We start from the raw sequence: 14465 nt of genomic DNA, 5'->3' as shown, positions 1-14465 counted from the left end.
AATTAAGGAGAGCACAGTGCTCGATGTTGTGACCACATTAAATCAGTTGCTGGTGGCTTCTTATACAGCTGACAGAAGTGGGCAGGGGTCCTACCAAAAATATTAATATCAAACTCAAAATATGTTATCATGCAACGTTTTGATTAGTCTATTTTTTCATCAAATTGAATTAACAATACAAACTGGAAACTTTTAATTAAACTATTTTAAGCAAATGTATACATCACTAAAATGTGACCCATTCCTACGTTTAACAAAGGAGGCCAATAAAATATTGAACTAGCCTCATAGCTGATGAGGCCTGTACAGTATAAATTCTGTCATCTTACATTTAACCAAAAATGTTTTATTTATCTTTACTCACAGTTCCTACTACAATTAACATACTTGTAAACTGTTTACTGTAAAATTGTGGAATGGAATGCAGTTGCTATCATACTACTAACTGCCAGCATAAGTCAGTAGTGTGAAAGGTAAACAGCAGTAGCCCCTGACAAAGGTAAATCCATCAGTTTAGGGGAGGTAAATTGCCTTGCACATTTTGTGGCGTTTATGTGAATTGGCTTTTTTAACCAAAAGTTACACTTTGTCTTTAATTATCACTGAATGACCCAAATCTGTTGCAGTGGGTTAAAACACGAAAGCCACAGAAGTCATCTTGCATATACTATTCTAGTGATTAGCTGGCACAGGCTACGTTCTGTTTATCATGGACATGTCAAAATGTTGCCATGTCAAAATGTTGCCATGTCAAAATGTTGCCATGTCGCTGACACAGGTACGCTTACCTTTAGAGGCTGTCTGTCTGTTTTGTCACATTGGGCCAGGACTCTATCCCACCCTGCTTCACTGGCTCCCTGTAGCTGCCCGCATCAAGTGAAGGCAGCTTGGGCTTGCATTCAGAACATCCAACAAAACTGCACCTACTTACCTGAACTCAGTACTACAAGTGTATGTTCCCTCCTGACAACTACGCTCTGCTACCAAACGGTGTCGTGTGGTCCCGTCACATCGTGACACAAAATCACTCTCCAGAACCTTCTCTGCTCTCTGCTGCTGTCCCCGATGGTGGAACGAACTTCCACACTTCATCCACTCTGCTGAGTCCCTCACTATCTTCAAGAAAAATCTGAAGACACAGCTCTTCCGAAGCTCACCTGAACACCTGACATGCCACCTCCTAAAGCAGTTTCCTACATCGTAAACTTTGTTTTCCATAAAAAAAATGTTACTCTATGGTTTCATGCACTTTTATCTCTACCAGCTAGCTTGTACCTTCTCTGGCCAACTTTTGAAACTTGGTCATGCTGCACTTCTAATATTGTTGACTCTTTACGTGGCTTTTTGCTTATGTTGTACTCTGCCTCACTTGCAAGTCCCTTTTGATAAAAGCATCTGCCAAATGAATAGATGTAATGTAATGTCCAGCGGGTGGCAGCAGAATGTTTACAAGTCCAATTCAACTGGCTTTTTCTGATATCCCACTGACTACTTCCCTTTTGTTAACCAACATTGGCAGGCAATAGCTGGTCATCCTGTTTGCATGCCAACATCGGGCTGAGGGAGAAATAGCCATGTGGCTAATTTGCCAGTGTCTTTCTGGTAGGACTTTGATGGGACTCTGTGCACTGTAAACATTCACAATTTTATGGGCCAACACTGGCAGACTTGCCATCGTGCTGACATGCTGGCTAACCTATGTCGGGCCAATGCCAGAATGACTTCCAGCAAATTTGTCAGTGTTGGCCAGATAGGAATTTGCTTGCTTTGTTAATGTACATCAGAAATGAAATTAGATAAAATGTAAATGAGACAAAAGACAGATTTTAAATGTCATTCTTTTCCTCAGTTACGGATTGTCTTATTGTTATTCCTAATGGAAATCAACAGGTTTTGTGCATTTCACTTCCACTGTAACATACTCTTGAGGCATAAGCTACAAAGGCAGGAGGAAGGAGGAGTGCATACTGCTCATTTTTAGGGGTTACTATGAGTTGAATCTACATTTTGAAGTGCCACATATGCTGTTTTGGAAATCTCAAAAGGATGCTCCAAACTTGTAGCATAAACATTAGCAAATGACTTATGTAATATTATCCTCTTGAAGTGGTTCAGAACACATCAGTACTAAAATCCTGATTGGCTCTGGTAAGTCCAGTTCAAAGTTTCAGGTGTGAACTTTCGGTACTTTCATTGGGAAAATTTTCTTCATAATTCAAAGTAATGAATATCAGTATTTACACACCATCTTATACAGACTCTGCTTTTAGCCGATTTACAGTCCAAGTCTAGGGCTTTTTTGGTTTTTTCAAATATGACACCAGTTTTTAGATGGTTTCTCATTTATAATCTGGAGTCAGATTTTCCCTGCACATGAAACTTCATGTTACACCTTGTTTTGAAAACTGGGTTTTCATCCTGCGCCGCCCATGCCCTGCTTCTGTTTGATTCTGTTTCTGTTCATAGGAAGGGCTGTGGTTTGGTGCAGCGCGCCTCACTCTTCTTGCACATGAAAAGATGCAGAACGCGCATCCTGCAGAAAAAAACCTCCAAGAAGAACCCCAGCACCTGCTGGAGCCACCCACTCTTTCTGGGTCACGACTTTTCGCCATCGAGAGAGAGGTGAAACTGCTCCCTGCTTGTCCGTAAGATTTAAAAGGACCCAAAAAAAGCCGTTTTCTGTCTACTTCTTAAGGGGAAGAAAATGTATGACTGAGTCCACTGACCATTCTCTTAGTGGAGTGGATTCATTTGCAGACATGGGACTACCCTCCGATGCGTCCGAAGATTGCGGTTCTTCACAAAAAGGTACGCTTGTTCATGTATCTATCTTGTCAAAGTTTAAATGAGTTTTAAATGAGGATTTCTTTAATTATAGCAATTCCATTACCAAGACTTCAGGTTTCGGTAAAGAGTGGGCCTTCAGCTGGAGTGTATCGATCTTCGCCAAACGCTAGTCTTAGCAGAGTGTCATCCATATTTGCATGTCAGAGGACTTAACGACAAATCTAGACAACCTCAGTCTCGGTAGCCATCCAGTCTCATACACAACTAAGCAGATATTCATGTTCTTTGTCACCTGCAGGGAGAAATTAAGAATTTAACTTATTTATTACACTAAGTAGATGCACCTGCTTTGTTTTACCAATGGCAGATTTTTAATGTAGATCAGTAATCCTAAAGAGGCACTTCAGACAGCCTTTAAACGTACTTGTAATGGTTTCAAACAATAGATCCTGAGAAACATTGCCAAAGAATACAGATTGATATGTCTTCATAGCCTTTCTCCATGTAGTTTGGGGCCAGCAGGACTAAAACAATAAACCAGCTTTTTAAAAAATGTGTTCTGCTCACATTTTCCAAAATCAAATCATGTGTAAAACTATATTTAATAAAATGTAATAATGGTTCAAAGATGGTTGCATGCAAGGTGACTGTAAACCATTTGGTATTTTTCAGTGGCTGCCAGTTCAGTTTTCAAATGAAAAAAAAAGTTGTCTAGTGTGTTTCCGGAGGTTTGTACCAAATAAAACAGTGAGATGCCGAATTGCTAGATCACAGGTCGGGGCTGCAGTTTTTTAATGTAAGTCAGTCTGCTAGATTTTATCTGTGATACAAAACAGATAAACTGTTATTCGCTCTGCAAAAAGTTGCAGGATGCATTAGATACCAGAGCAGAATATACTGTGAAGCTGTTTTATGTGTCCAATCATTTCAAGCCATGTTACTTTGGTATCTGATAATTACATTAACTTGCACACGCACACACACACACACACACACACACACACAATGGCTGGTAAAATTTACAAAGTTAATGGTGTATTTGGTGTTGTCTTAAGAAAAAAATTAAAAGATCATTTTCCATTGATCACAAACAAGAAAGTCATAGCCAATTATTTTCTATTGCAGTGAGACTAACACACACACACAGCGCTTAAGGAAAGAGTCGTAAGTCAATACTCTGTCATTACCTGTGCCTCTCTCTGCTTGGCCCTACAGTTATTGGCCCCTTCTGCGGGTCATATCAGCTGTGGGTGCTCCTGGCAGTCGTCAGTGTGACTTTGGTCCTGTCACTGTGCTGGAATATTCTTTGCTGTTTTGCTAATTATTGCACAGGTAAGAGAAAAGCATTCTGTCATCATTCGTTATGGCACAACGTCACAGCACGCTTATCTATAAAATGGCCCTATTTACTTTACAACATTGATCTTGTATTCACAGACGGAGGGAAGAAATTTCTGCCTCGCTTCAGGAGAAGGTGTGTATCGGTGTACTCTTTTATGTTTTATGTACATTTCATGTTTGAGGTCATTGATTCATCTCTTTTCAATGAGCTAACAGATATTTCCTTTTTTCTCCTGTTACTGGTGGTATTTACAGTCTTAGTCTGAAGCTAAAGGACATGGAGGACAACCCCATTTATGGAAACATCAGCTACACCCAGACTAGTGAGTTTTTGTGGAGTGTGCATGTGTGTGGTGTGTGTGTGTGTGGTGGTGGCGTATGTATGTGTTTGTGTGTGTGTGTGTGTGTGTTTGTGTGTGTGTGTGTGTGTGTGTGCGTGTGTGTGTGTGTGTGTGTGTGTGTGTGTGTGTGTGTGTGTGTGTGTGTGTGTGTTTGTGTGTGTGACAGAGAGACACCATCAATCTTCTGTCCCATTTTTTTTTTGTTTAAGACGGTCCCCAAGCCTGGCCTTAAGCACAGAGATTATTGAGATTCTCTTTATATGCCCCAATCCCTCTGAGCCATCGAGGTGCATAATCCACATGTTCAGAAAGCAACAAATGTGCATTCATCAAATGTTAAGAAATGACCACTGCTGCGGTGAGCGGGGACATCTGTGGGGGCATAGAGATATCCCCTGCTTTAGCTGGGAACTGAGCCGTCACGCTTCACTGCACAGCACAGCGACATCACTACGGTGCTAAAAGGCCAGGGGCCTCATGTATCTACCTGTCTCACACACAAGGTTTTACATTTGCTCACTGTCACGGGGATTCATGAATAAAACAACTGCATAGCAATACGCTGATTCCCATCTCTGCTGCTGACTGTGCATACAACCCTTTCCTTGTGACTGAGTGACAGCACTGCAAGGAAGATATCTGTAGGATGATATCCCCATGCTCCATCTTACACCTACTATGACACATGACAGAATGCTGTGTGTTATGTAATGACTCCTACTATCAGTTGCAATGATTTATGTACCTTCTCTGCTCTTAGCAGAACCTTTTTGAATGCATTTTTGTAGGTTGCTCTGGAAAAAAGTGTCTGTTGAATGACTAAATGTAAATGCAAGATAGACAACCCACTTATTATTTATTTATTTTTTTTTTACGAATGCGAAACGAACAACCTATTTGCTATACATGTCAGGTACTTCAGTGATTAATGAAAAATACAAAATTCACCAATGAATTCAAATTCTAAACTGAATTTTTTCGTTTATCTTCACTGCACTCAACTGAGTATCACATTTTGAGTTTCCTCAAAATGATTCTTTAAGTCATATTTCTTTATTTATAGCAAGCAGGAAATTGGAGGAAAAAAGAAGAATATAAAAGGAAATTGAAAGAAATTAACAGGAATGGTTCTCATCCAGAGTTTGCAATCTCTGTATACAACCTAAATGTGTTTGATGGGAGCGAATTTAAATATTTGCAGCATTTTCTCTGAACATTTTATGGACTGTTTCTTGTTTGTTGACAGGAGTGGACCTTCCCTTGAATGCCACTGCCAGTTCTGACCATCAGGTGCCCAAAAGCTCTTCACAGGTTAGATCTAGTATCTTCTCATCAGGTCCTTTTGCTTCTGCTCGCAAGAGAAAATCCCCTATAGCTCAACACCGGACACGCCGTCAACGGCAAATCCAAGCTTGACTTGAGTCTGTTACAGACATGCATGTCTGCTACTCTGTGGGTTAATGAGGTAGTGTGCTCCGCAGGGTTTTCCCAGCGGAAACGTAAGGAACGAACAAAGCAAGCAGCTGAGGACGTATGACTACTGCAGCACTGAATTTTTCTGCTGGCACATGTTTATGCTAAAAGTTTTTTTCTTACTGCAGTGCTTTTGCAAAACTTTGCACTCTTCTTGCGGTTTCCTTAATAGCTACTCAAGCGATCTGACTTCTGTCTCTCTCACTGAGATCCCAAACCTGTAGCTCCACCCCTATCTGTCTCTTTGTCACCTCTCTTTTTCTTTCTCTGTGTCTCCCTGATCTGTCTCTCCCTCTCCTTGTATTGTCTTGGAAACTTTGTAGCCGTGATTACGTCACTACGCTGTGGTAATACGTATTAGGAGATCACATTGTGCAGTTTCTCTGCCTTGAGTAGTGGCGTCTTGGAATGCCTTTGCCCTGAGTCATTGAGGTGATCGATATTTTGGGTTCAGAATAAAGGAACTCCCCACTGTCATTTGGTCCCTGAAGCCTCTCCCTGATCTTTTGTTCTGTCCTCTGTCACCTAGTTCATTATTATCTACTGCAGTTTTTCTGTATTTTTCAGTGTTTTCTTGTTGTTTCCCCTCACAATTTCGAAGGGAGAACTACATGAGCAGATAGGGATTTTATGGTGTTGTTTTTTAAATGCTGGCGGTTTTCTATATTTTCTGGGGTATTTGTCTGTAAAAACATTCTATGACAGCTGCCACCAACTCTACGGCATGATGCTGATGTTCATATGAATGCAGACCCACAAGTAGATCAGCGGTCTACATACTCTGTTGTGGCGTCTATTCTGAGCATTTACTAAACACTTTGTTTCCCTCTGCCACTTAATTCAGCCTCTATATGTTTTTTTCATGCATTTCCTGCCGCTGCCTCCGCTCACCATAAAGTACTTTATCCGTCAGTCAGGCTAAACCACAGAGCAGTGCATGCTGCTGGCTTCATTCCGCGTTAAACTCCTTTTACCTGCTTTGAACACGCTGACAAAGAAAAAGGGGGGTTTGTTAAATTATTCACGGGCTGTCTCTCTCTCTCTCTCTGGATGCCGTAAAGCTTAATTTGCGTGTTTCCTTGTGTCTGGAAGGTGCAGTCTAGGCGGCAGGACTGCTATGCCAATCTGAAGCTGAAGGTCCCAAAGCCGGCGTCGGGTCGCAGCTCCCCGCAGGTCCAGTATTCGGATGTAGTGACCCTGCCGCGGGCGCAGGAGGCAGCAGAGTCCACCCCCGACGCAGACACCGCCTCCCTGCACTCCGACCTCTACGCCTCGGTTGAGTCTGAGCGGAACAAAGCCGTGGGCGACAACAAGGACTACGCCAACCACGTTTAGCTGGGGACAGACACCAGAAGCCACTCATTGCCAGCCATGGAGGGGAAAAAAAAACAAGGGAAGAACTCCATTAATAACTTCCTGCACTGTGGCATTCCCAGGTGTTTTTACAGTTAGCTTCACTTCCACTGAGGACCTCAGGTCAAGGCACGGCCATTATTCATGTATATCTGAAGATTTGTTGTTAACGTCTACAAATTATAAACAGTGATCCAAGACCTAGTTTTGGTCTGAGACAAACAGTCTGTATAGATGATGGACTTCAGGGTTGATCCAGGTTACCAGCATCAATGTTACATTGCATTACATTACATTATTGTCATTTAGCAGATCCAGAGTGACTTATATAGGTTACAGTTTTTACATGTTATCCATTTATACAGCTGGATATTTACTGAGACAGTAGCTGGTTAAGTACCTTGTCCAAGGGCACAGCAGCAATCCGACCAGCAACTTTTTTTGGTTACCAGCCCAGCTCTTTACCACTATGCTACCATGTTGTCCCAATGCGATACTGTATATTATGGATGGTTTCTTTACATGCTTAACCAGACCCATTTCAAGAGAAAAATCACACTCTTTTGCCCTGTCTCTTCCATGAAATTGAATGTAATTAAATTTTAGCACAGAGAAACAAGGGACCTGTATACCTCAACTTCATATAAATAGAACTGAGCCAATACACATTGCTTTTAAGGGTGTTATTTGACATGTAGATGCTGATGGGCTTTTATTTTGTAAATAAATGTGCTCATGTATATTTCATCACAGCAAACTATTTCATTTAATAATATTCTATTTGTTTTTAAGGTGTAATTCTCAATGTCAGTCACATATCATCATCACATTTCAGTCCATTTCTGTATTACATTACATTATCGGCATTTGGCAGATTTTCTTACCCAGAGTGACTTACATAGCCTACAGTTTTTACATGTTATGCATTTATACAGCTGGATATTACAGAGGCAATTGTGGGTTAAGTACCTTGCCTAAGAGTACAGCAGCAGTGCCCCAGTGGAGAATCAAACCAGCAAGCTTTCGGTTACAAGCCCTGCTCCTTACCACTATGCTACACTGCTGCCCCCATGTATACATGAGAGAAAATTAATGCACAGACACACTGTATTATATGAATGAACAACTATTTTTTTAGCAGATATCATAAGAACCTCTATCGAATACCAGCGTATTACTTAAACCACCAGTAGAGGTCACTACAGTACCAACGAAGAAATTCAGACAGGAGAATCACCGAAGGAGATACAGTATAAGCTATAAAGAATAGTTAACATTGGTTTACCAGTTTTAGCAGGACTGTAGTAACTGTAATAAGATTTGAAAACCTGACTTTGAGCATTTAATTGTTTTGAATGATTTTTGATTGTTTTAGCCAGTTAATAAACATTGTCCATCAGCACTGATTGTTTTTTGTATATCATTCTGTAATGCACACATTATTAAATGTGACTGTTTTTTGGTCAAAATGTGCAGTTTTGCTCTTTAAAAGTAGTGCCAGCTGTTTATCAAAGCTAACCGATGCAGGCAGCAGTCAGTAACTATTCCTCCTGGCTGCTAAGCTGCTTCCCAGAGACACACAGGTTGAAACGAGCAAAAGAACAGTCATGGATCAGGCACACAGCAGGTAGCCAAACAGCATAAAGGTTATAAACAGCGTAAAGGCCATACTCTGAACTACACACATTGCATCCGTACAGTCACTTAGGGATACAGCGATATTTACCCCACAGCATGCTTCTCCTGACTCTCCACACCCTATACAGGTGCCTGATGTGTGCCAGATTACTTGGTTGCTGTTCTTACTGGGAAAGGGTACAGCCAAGGGGTGTACATATTTTATTAAGTAAATCAATCCATACTTTTCTTTATGTTCAAAGACATTGTGGTAAGAAAAAAATATTAAGAAAGCAATGGCATGAAAAGATTTTAAGTTAGTGAAAATATGACTTTATTATTCATACCCAAATGTGTAAACGGATCACGAGAAGGCTAATGTAGTATTTAAAAGATGTTTAGGTTTTAGATCAAAATCAATCTTAAATCTTTTTTAATCAGAATCATTTAATGTCAGCTAGTCTCCCCTTATAATTAAAACGATTTAATGTGAAGTGCAAAAAGGTGATGATATTTTATTTAATACAACAATGGAAAAGGGAATCACCAGGTCATTGGTGGTCCTTGCCAAACTCATTTTAGTTTTCCCAAAAATGCCAGTACCACTATACAACCGCAGGGTGTCACTGTTGCTTAACCAGAACCACATTATCATCGTCCGAGCTTCTGTCTGGAAGCACTTATGACCCATTTTGTGTTACCGGTTTGTGACCCTATGAAGACCTTCCGACAATGTTTGAAGGCATTTTCGGTCATCCTAACACCAAGTCACTTTGTGAGTTGATCGTGTAATATAAACTTGTTATTCATAGTGAGATCACAGAGGCAATCTAGCGAGATGCAAAAACGGACAGTTTTACACAGTACTGAAATCATGATTCTTCCCATTTTAAAAATGGCAACCGGACCATTTCACATTTTCAAATAGTGTCTGGAATCTTGCAAAATCTAATCCAACAAAATCTGTTTTGGCGTTCTGTTCCCATTCACTGATTGGCAGTTGAAGCCCTCCTGACGCAATTTTTAAGTATTCAGACAGCAAAAATACAGCCCTACATAAAATACAGTTGTTCACTAACAAACACCCAAGAAAGTACACTCAACAGGAGAGATCTTACATCTATAAAACAATCACATTTTTTGCAGCATTTACTGTGGATACATCTGCAGTGGTTTCATTTCAGCATTCTCTCCAAAGATATGCTGGCACTTACATCAAGTGACTAATCAAAAAATGTGAGTAAGTTGGTACAGCTGTCATTTATTTTTGTCGGCTGATTTGTTTGCTCTCAGTCTCTGTTGTGGGGGTGATTCGGTGTCATTGCCTTGTTGCGTTTAAAGATGTCAATCATTAAACGTTGGCAGGACTCTATCACTCATTGTTACAGAGGAGAGCAAGGGTTTGGATCCCAGCCTGATCCATTTTGATCCAAACTACCTTTTGGAAGGAGATATAAAAAAGTTTAACATGCATCTTATTTTATTTTTATTTATTTAGGATCAAAGAGAGGAATACTACAGATAGTTGTGTGTTTGTGTGTGTGTGTGTCTGCATCTTCATGCATTGTACACGCTGCACAGTCCCTTCAGATGAAGTACTGTTTCCGGGGAAAGTGCAGCTGTTGGATTTTTGGGGACTGTGAACAAAGTGCTCCTTTTAAGTCTTTATTTTAACTCTATTTTAACACATTTCTGCAATGCTTTATCCATTTTGGACAATCACCGCCCTTGAGGTTAGTCATTAATAAAATTCCACCAATATCCAACATGTGTAGTTTATCATATCTGTGCCATTTAGATAATAATTATACGTGAATCTTTGCTACTTGTATGTTACTAATGTTGACACACAAAGGTTTACCTAAGGAAACCTGGAGAGGTTTGATGGTTAGTTTAGTCATAATTACATAATTCCTTTTCATCTGCTTGTGGACATGCAGAAGAACATGCTACTGAACAGCTTTAACAGATCTAAGTAAATATAAACGCAGCATTCTGAAGCACCACTGCAGAAGAGAGTTGAGTTTTCAGTGGCAGGGGTAACGGTTTGGGCTAGATGTTCTCTATTCTAAATGGTACACACATCTCACATTTAGAGAGTACATTTCACTATAGCCTACCTAGAACTGAGAGAAGAAAGGACAGATGGTGCCATCCAAATTTGCAGTAATCATACAGGTCAAAGTCCTGTTTTTAATCTGGGTGATTGTTTTAACCATTATCTTATTATTGCTGTGAGAATCCCAAGGGCTATCTCAGGATGTAACAAGAGCATATAAATAAAATAATAAATAGATAAAAGAACAAGAAAATTCCGGACAAGCCATTAAAAAAGAAACGGTTGATGCTATCAGAGCACGGAGGTGTACTGGAGATGACAGTCTTAGGCTCATGACCTTCACTTAGAGGTCAAAGCTTTATGTAATGCCCAGTGCACTTTGTGATTTCCCCCTTAATTTAGATCCTTTATTTGTTCTGAGTTTGCCAGGAACACCTGTGAATTCTGGCATACCTGCTGGCACATGTGGGTACATGTGGGTGATGTACCCTGGCTTTATTCCTCTGGCTGTCTAGAGTGTGAGGTCCTATTACCAATGGTGGATGCTCTTGTGAGTGCCTTATGTGTTTGACAGGATATCAAGAAGTCAGAATTTTCCACAGACTCATGTTCAGTGTTGGGTTTCACAAGAAGTGATAAGACTACCAACAGTCAATCTAAAACAAACAATTATATAATGCAGTGTTCCCATAAATAAGAGCTTATTCTGCAAGCAGTTGGGGTTTACCATAGAACCACAATAAAATGTGAGAGCACTATGAAGGAAGAATGCTAACGTGAAAATCTCATGAATGCTAAAAATACACACTGGACACAAATGGAAAATGTTAAACAGTGGGAGGCATTATGTCATTTGTCCACTGGCAGCTACCACCACCAACAGCAGAAGCATGGGAGAGAAATGGCTGACAAGAGCCAGTTTTGAGTGTCTCATTACAGCAAGTGCTTTAAAACCTTATAGACTATCAGTGTCCAGTGCACAGCACCATGTGGATCCAAAATTGTGCACCGTAGTTGATTCACAATGTTTCCCCAACTTCAACATTTGTGTGGCGCGCCAACTCTGGAATAGCCACGGTGTCCGTTTCGTTTGCAGCATATTCACTTGCAAATTTTCAAAAATTGTTATATGCATGCTTGGCACAACTGCACATGCTGTACACAGGTACAGATTCACATACTCTGAATGGGTAGCCCATCAACTCCTGGCAGCAAGTATCAGTCGTTCAACGCTCTATTTAGACAGTGAATGATCGCAGTCAGCCATGTGGCCGTGTCTTTGTGGCTTGCTCTGACAGCATCAAAAAACACATGACCCTACGATAGCATCTGCCCATGTCGTTAGCATCATGCCCACGTCTTGTGCCTTAGTACCAGCAGAAACTGGCCATTAATTTATTGAGTTGCACATCCTGAGTTTATTAGCGCGCACTTTACAGCCTACTCTTTTGCAGTTATCTGCTGAGCCAACATTAATCCCTGAACAACAGCATCATAAAAGGCCCAAAATCTCAAGATACTGCAAAAGAGTGCTCAAAGTACCCTCATGGAAAAGATGGTCTGGACTAAAATTTCCAACAAGGTTAATTGTTGAAGGTAGGCTGTAAAGTGTACGCTAATAAACTCAGGATGTGGGTACTTTGAGCACTCTTTTGTAGTGTTATCGGGTGAGTACCAATCAGAGCCAACATCAATCCCTGAACAACAGCGTCATAAAAGGCCCAAAATCTCAGGACACTGCATCAGAAAACCAGTTGCTTCCAGCTGAACCAGAGTACGATTGCCTGGGGACAATTAGTGGATTATATACAGTAGACTGGTTATTGAGGTGCTGATAAGATAATAAACTGAAATGTATTTTGATAGTGTTTGATAAGACAAGCTATTATTTGTTAAATCAGGACTCAGCATTAATGGACTGAGAGCACTAGCATTCTCTCCCTCTTGTGCCAAGAAAGTTATTGCATGCGCGCTCAGTGTTATCTGTATATATTTAACACCATAATACTTTCACAGGGACATATCTGGATAAATGAAAGAATTATGAACTAGTTTCACACTTTCTGATATCAGATAGTAGATATGCCATGGCTGCTAGTGAAGTTCTCCTCGGCTGGTTTGTGCATAAGCATTTTGGTTGTTTGATTTGCCTTTCTTTCCCAGATACTGCCAGGCCCAGATGGGTCATATGTTTTTTTTGCGGAACAGGAAAAAAAAAAAAAACTGAAAAAAACAGCACTTAATGATTCCTTCAACTTGTAAGGAAAATGTTTTCTCCAGATTTTTGATTACAGTTACTTTGGTGTCTGGCTCCTGCTTACGGACAGAATTGCTAAATTATTGGCATGCCCTGAGGTACAGTATGTTTTTAAACGGAATGCTTTGGCATGTTCTCAGGAGCCACATTAAGGTGTAGCTGGTCCTGGATTTCATTAGTCACTAACAAGGCGATCTGAGACAGTTCATTTGCATTTTCAGTGGATTTCCTTACAAGATCTTGTATCCCTTCTAGCTGTGCTGGCTGTCTCTCACACACTCCTACAGTAGAGCATGTTTATGACATTATGTGTGTCTGTGAATTAAATGCTGTGCCAGACCAAAAGTGATCCAGCATTATACCTGACTTGAACCTGGTAAGGAAGTCAAGCAGAAACCTCATTGCACTCTGGAGGCCCACCAGCAAGCAACCTGTGATGAGGTTGAGATGATGCTATGGCTGGGAATCATTGAGGAGACCCAAAGAAACATCAAGAAATAGGAAACATCTGAAGACACAGCTCTTCCATGCTCTTCTGCACTCACCTGACTAACTCTTCCATGTTCACCCGAGCAGCTGAAATACTACCACCTAAAGCAATTTCTTACATCTTAGTCTTTGCTTTACTTAAAAAGAATCAAATGTATGGTTTCATGCATTCGTACCTCTTCCAACTAGCTTGTACCTTCTCTGGCCAACTATTGAAACTTGGTCATGCAGTGCTTCTGATGTCGACTCCTTATATGGCTTTTTGCTTGTGTTGTACTCTGCCTCACTTCTATGTCACTTTGGATAAAAGCATCTGCCAAATGAATAAATGTAAATGTTACGTAAATGTCCCAAAGTGAATGTTCAAGCCCTATTGTTCTGGTTCCAGAACCTGATGGGACGGTAGGATTCCATAATGCCTGCAGAAAACAGAATGAAATTTCCAAATGTGATGCCTACCACATGCCCCGCGTTGATGAGCTCATCGGCAAGGGGAAAAAAAATAATAGCCTGTCACAAAAATAAAACACTGAAAGAAATGAAAGAGTATGGGACACTGCACAGGTCATTTTTTGAGCTGTCTTGAGGATGTGACAGGAAGATTTTAAAAGATTTTAGCCTGTTGGCCTCGCTGGCATTCAAACCTTGACTGGGGAGTAGGAAAGACCTTGGAGAGCTTAAATGTCTGTGAAATTATTAGCTGTGATAGAGGTTCCTTCACAATTAAGACCTTTACAGTTGTGAGCTT

The 14465-nt window shown here is 40.6% G+C and overlaps 1 protein-coding gene across 1 annotated transcript; it reads left to right on the top strand.

The window, feature by feature from the left end:
- Positions 1-763: 763 nt before the first annotated feature.
- Positions 764-7556, top strand: LOC118779619. Its single transcript, XM_036531793.1, has 8 exons — positions 764-778; positions 2467-2645; positions 2738-2808; positions 4003-4119; positions 4225-4261; positions 4384-4451; positions 5716-5780; positions 7035-7556. Exons 1-8 carry the CDS (start codon positions 764-766, stop codon positions 7275-7277), a joined length of 795 nt encoding a protein of 264 aa, XP_036387686.1. The 3' UTR covers positions 7278-7556.
- The last annotated feature ends 6909 nt before the right edge of the window (positions 7557-14465 follow it).

This window comes from Megalops cyprinoides, chromosome 6 (genome assembly GCF_013368585.1).
Source record: "Megalops cyprinoides isolate fMegCyp1 chromosome 6, fMegCyp1.pri, whole genome shotgun sequence".
Taxonomy (NCBI): Eukaryota; Metazoa; Chordata; class Actinopteri; order Elopiformes; family Megalopidae; genus Megalops; species Megalops cyprinoides.
This window is presented reverse-complemented; position numbering and strand designations above follow the sequence as displayed.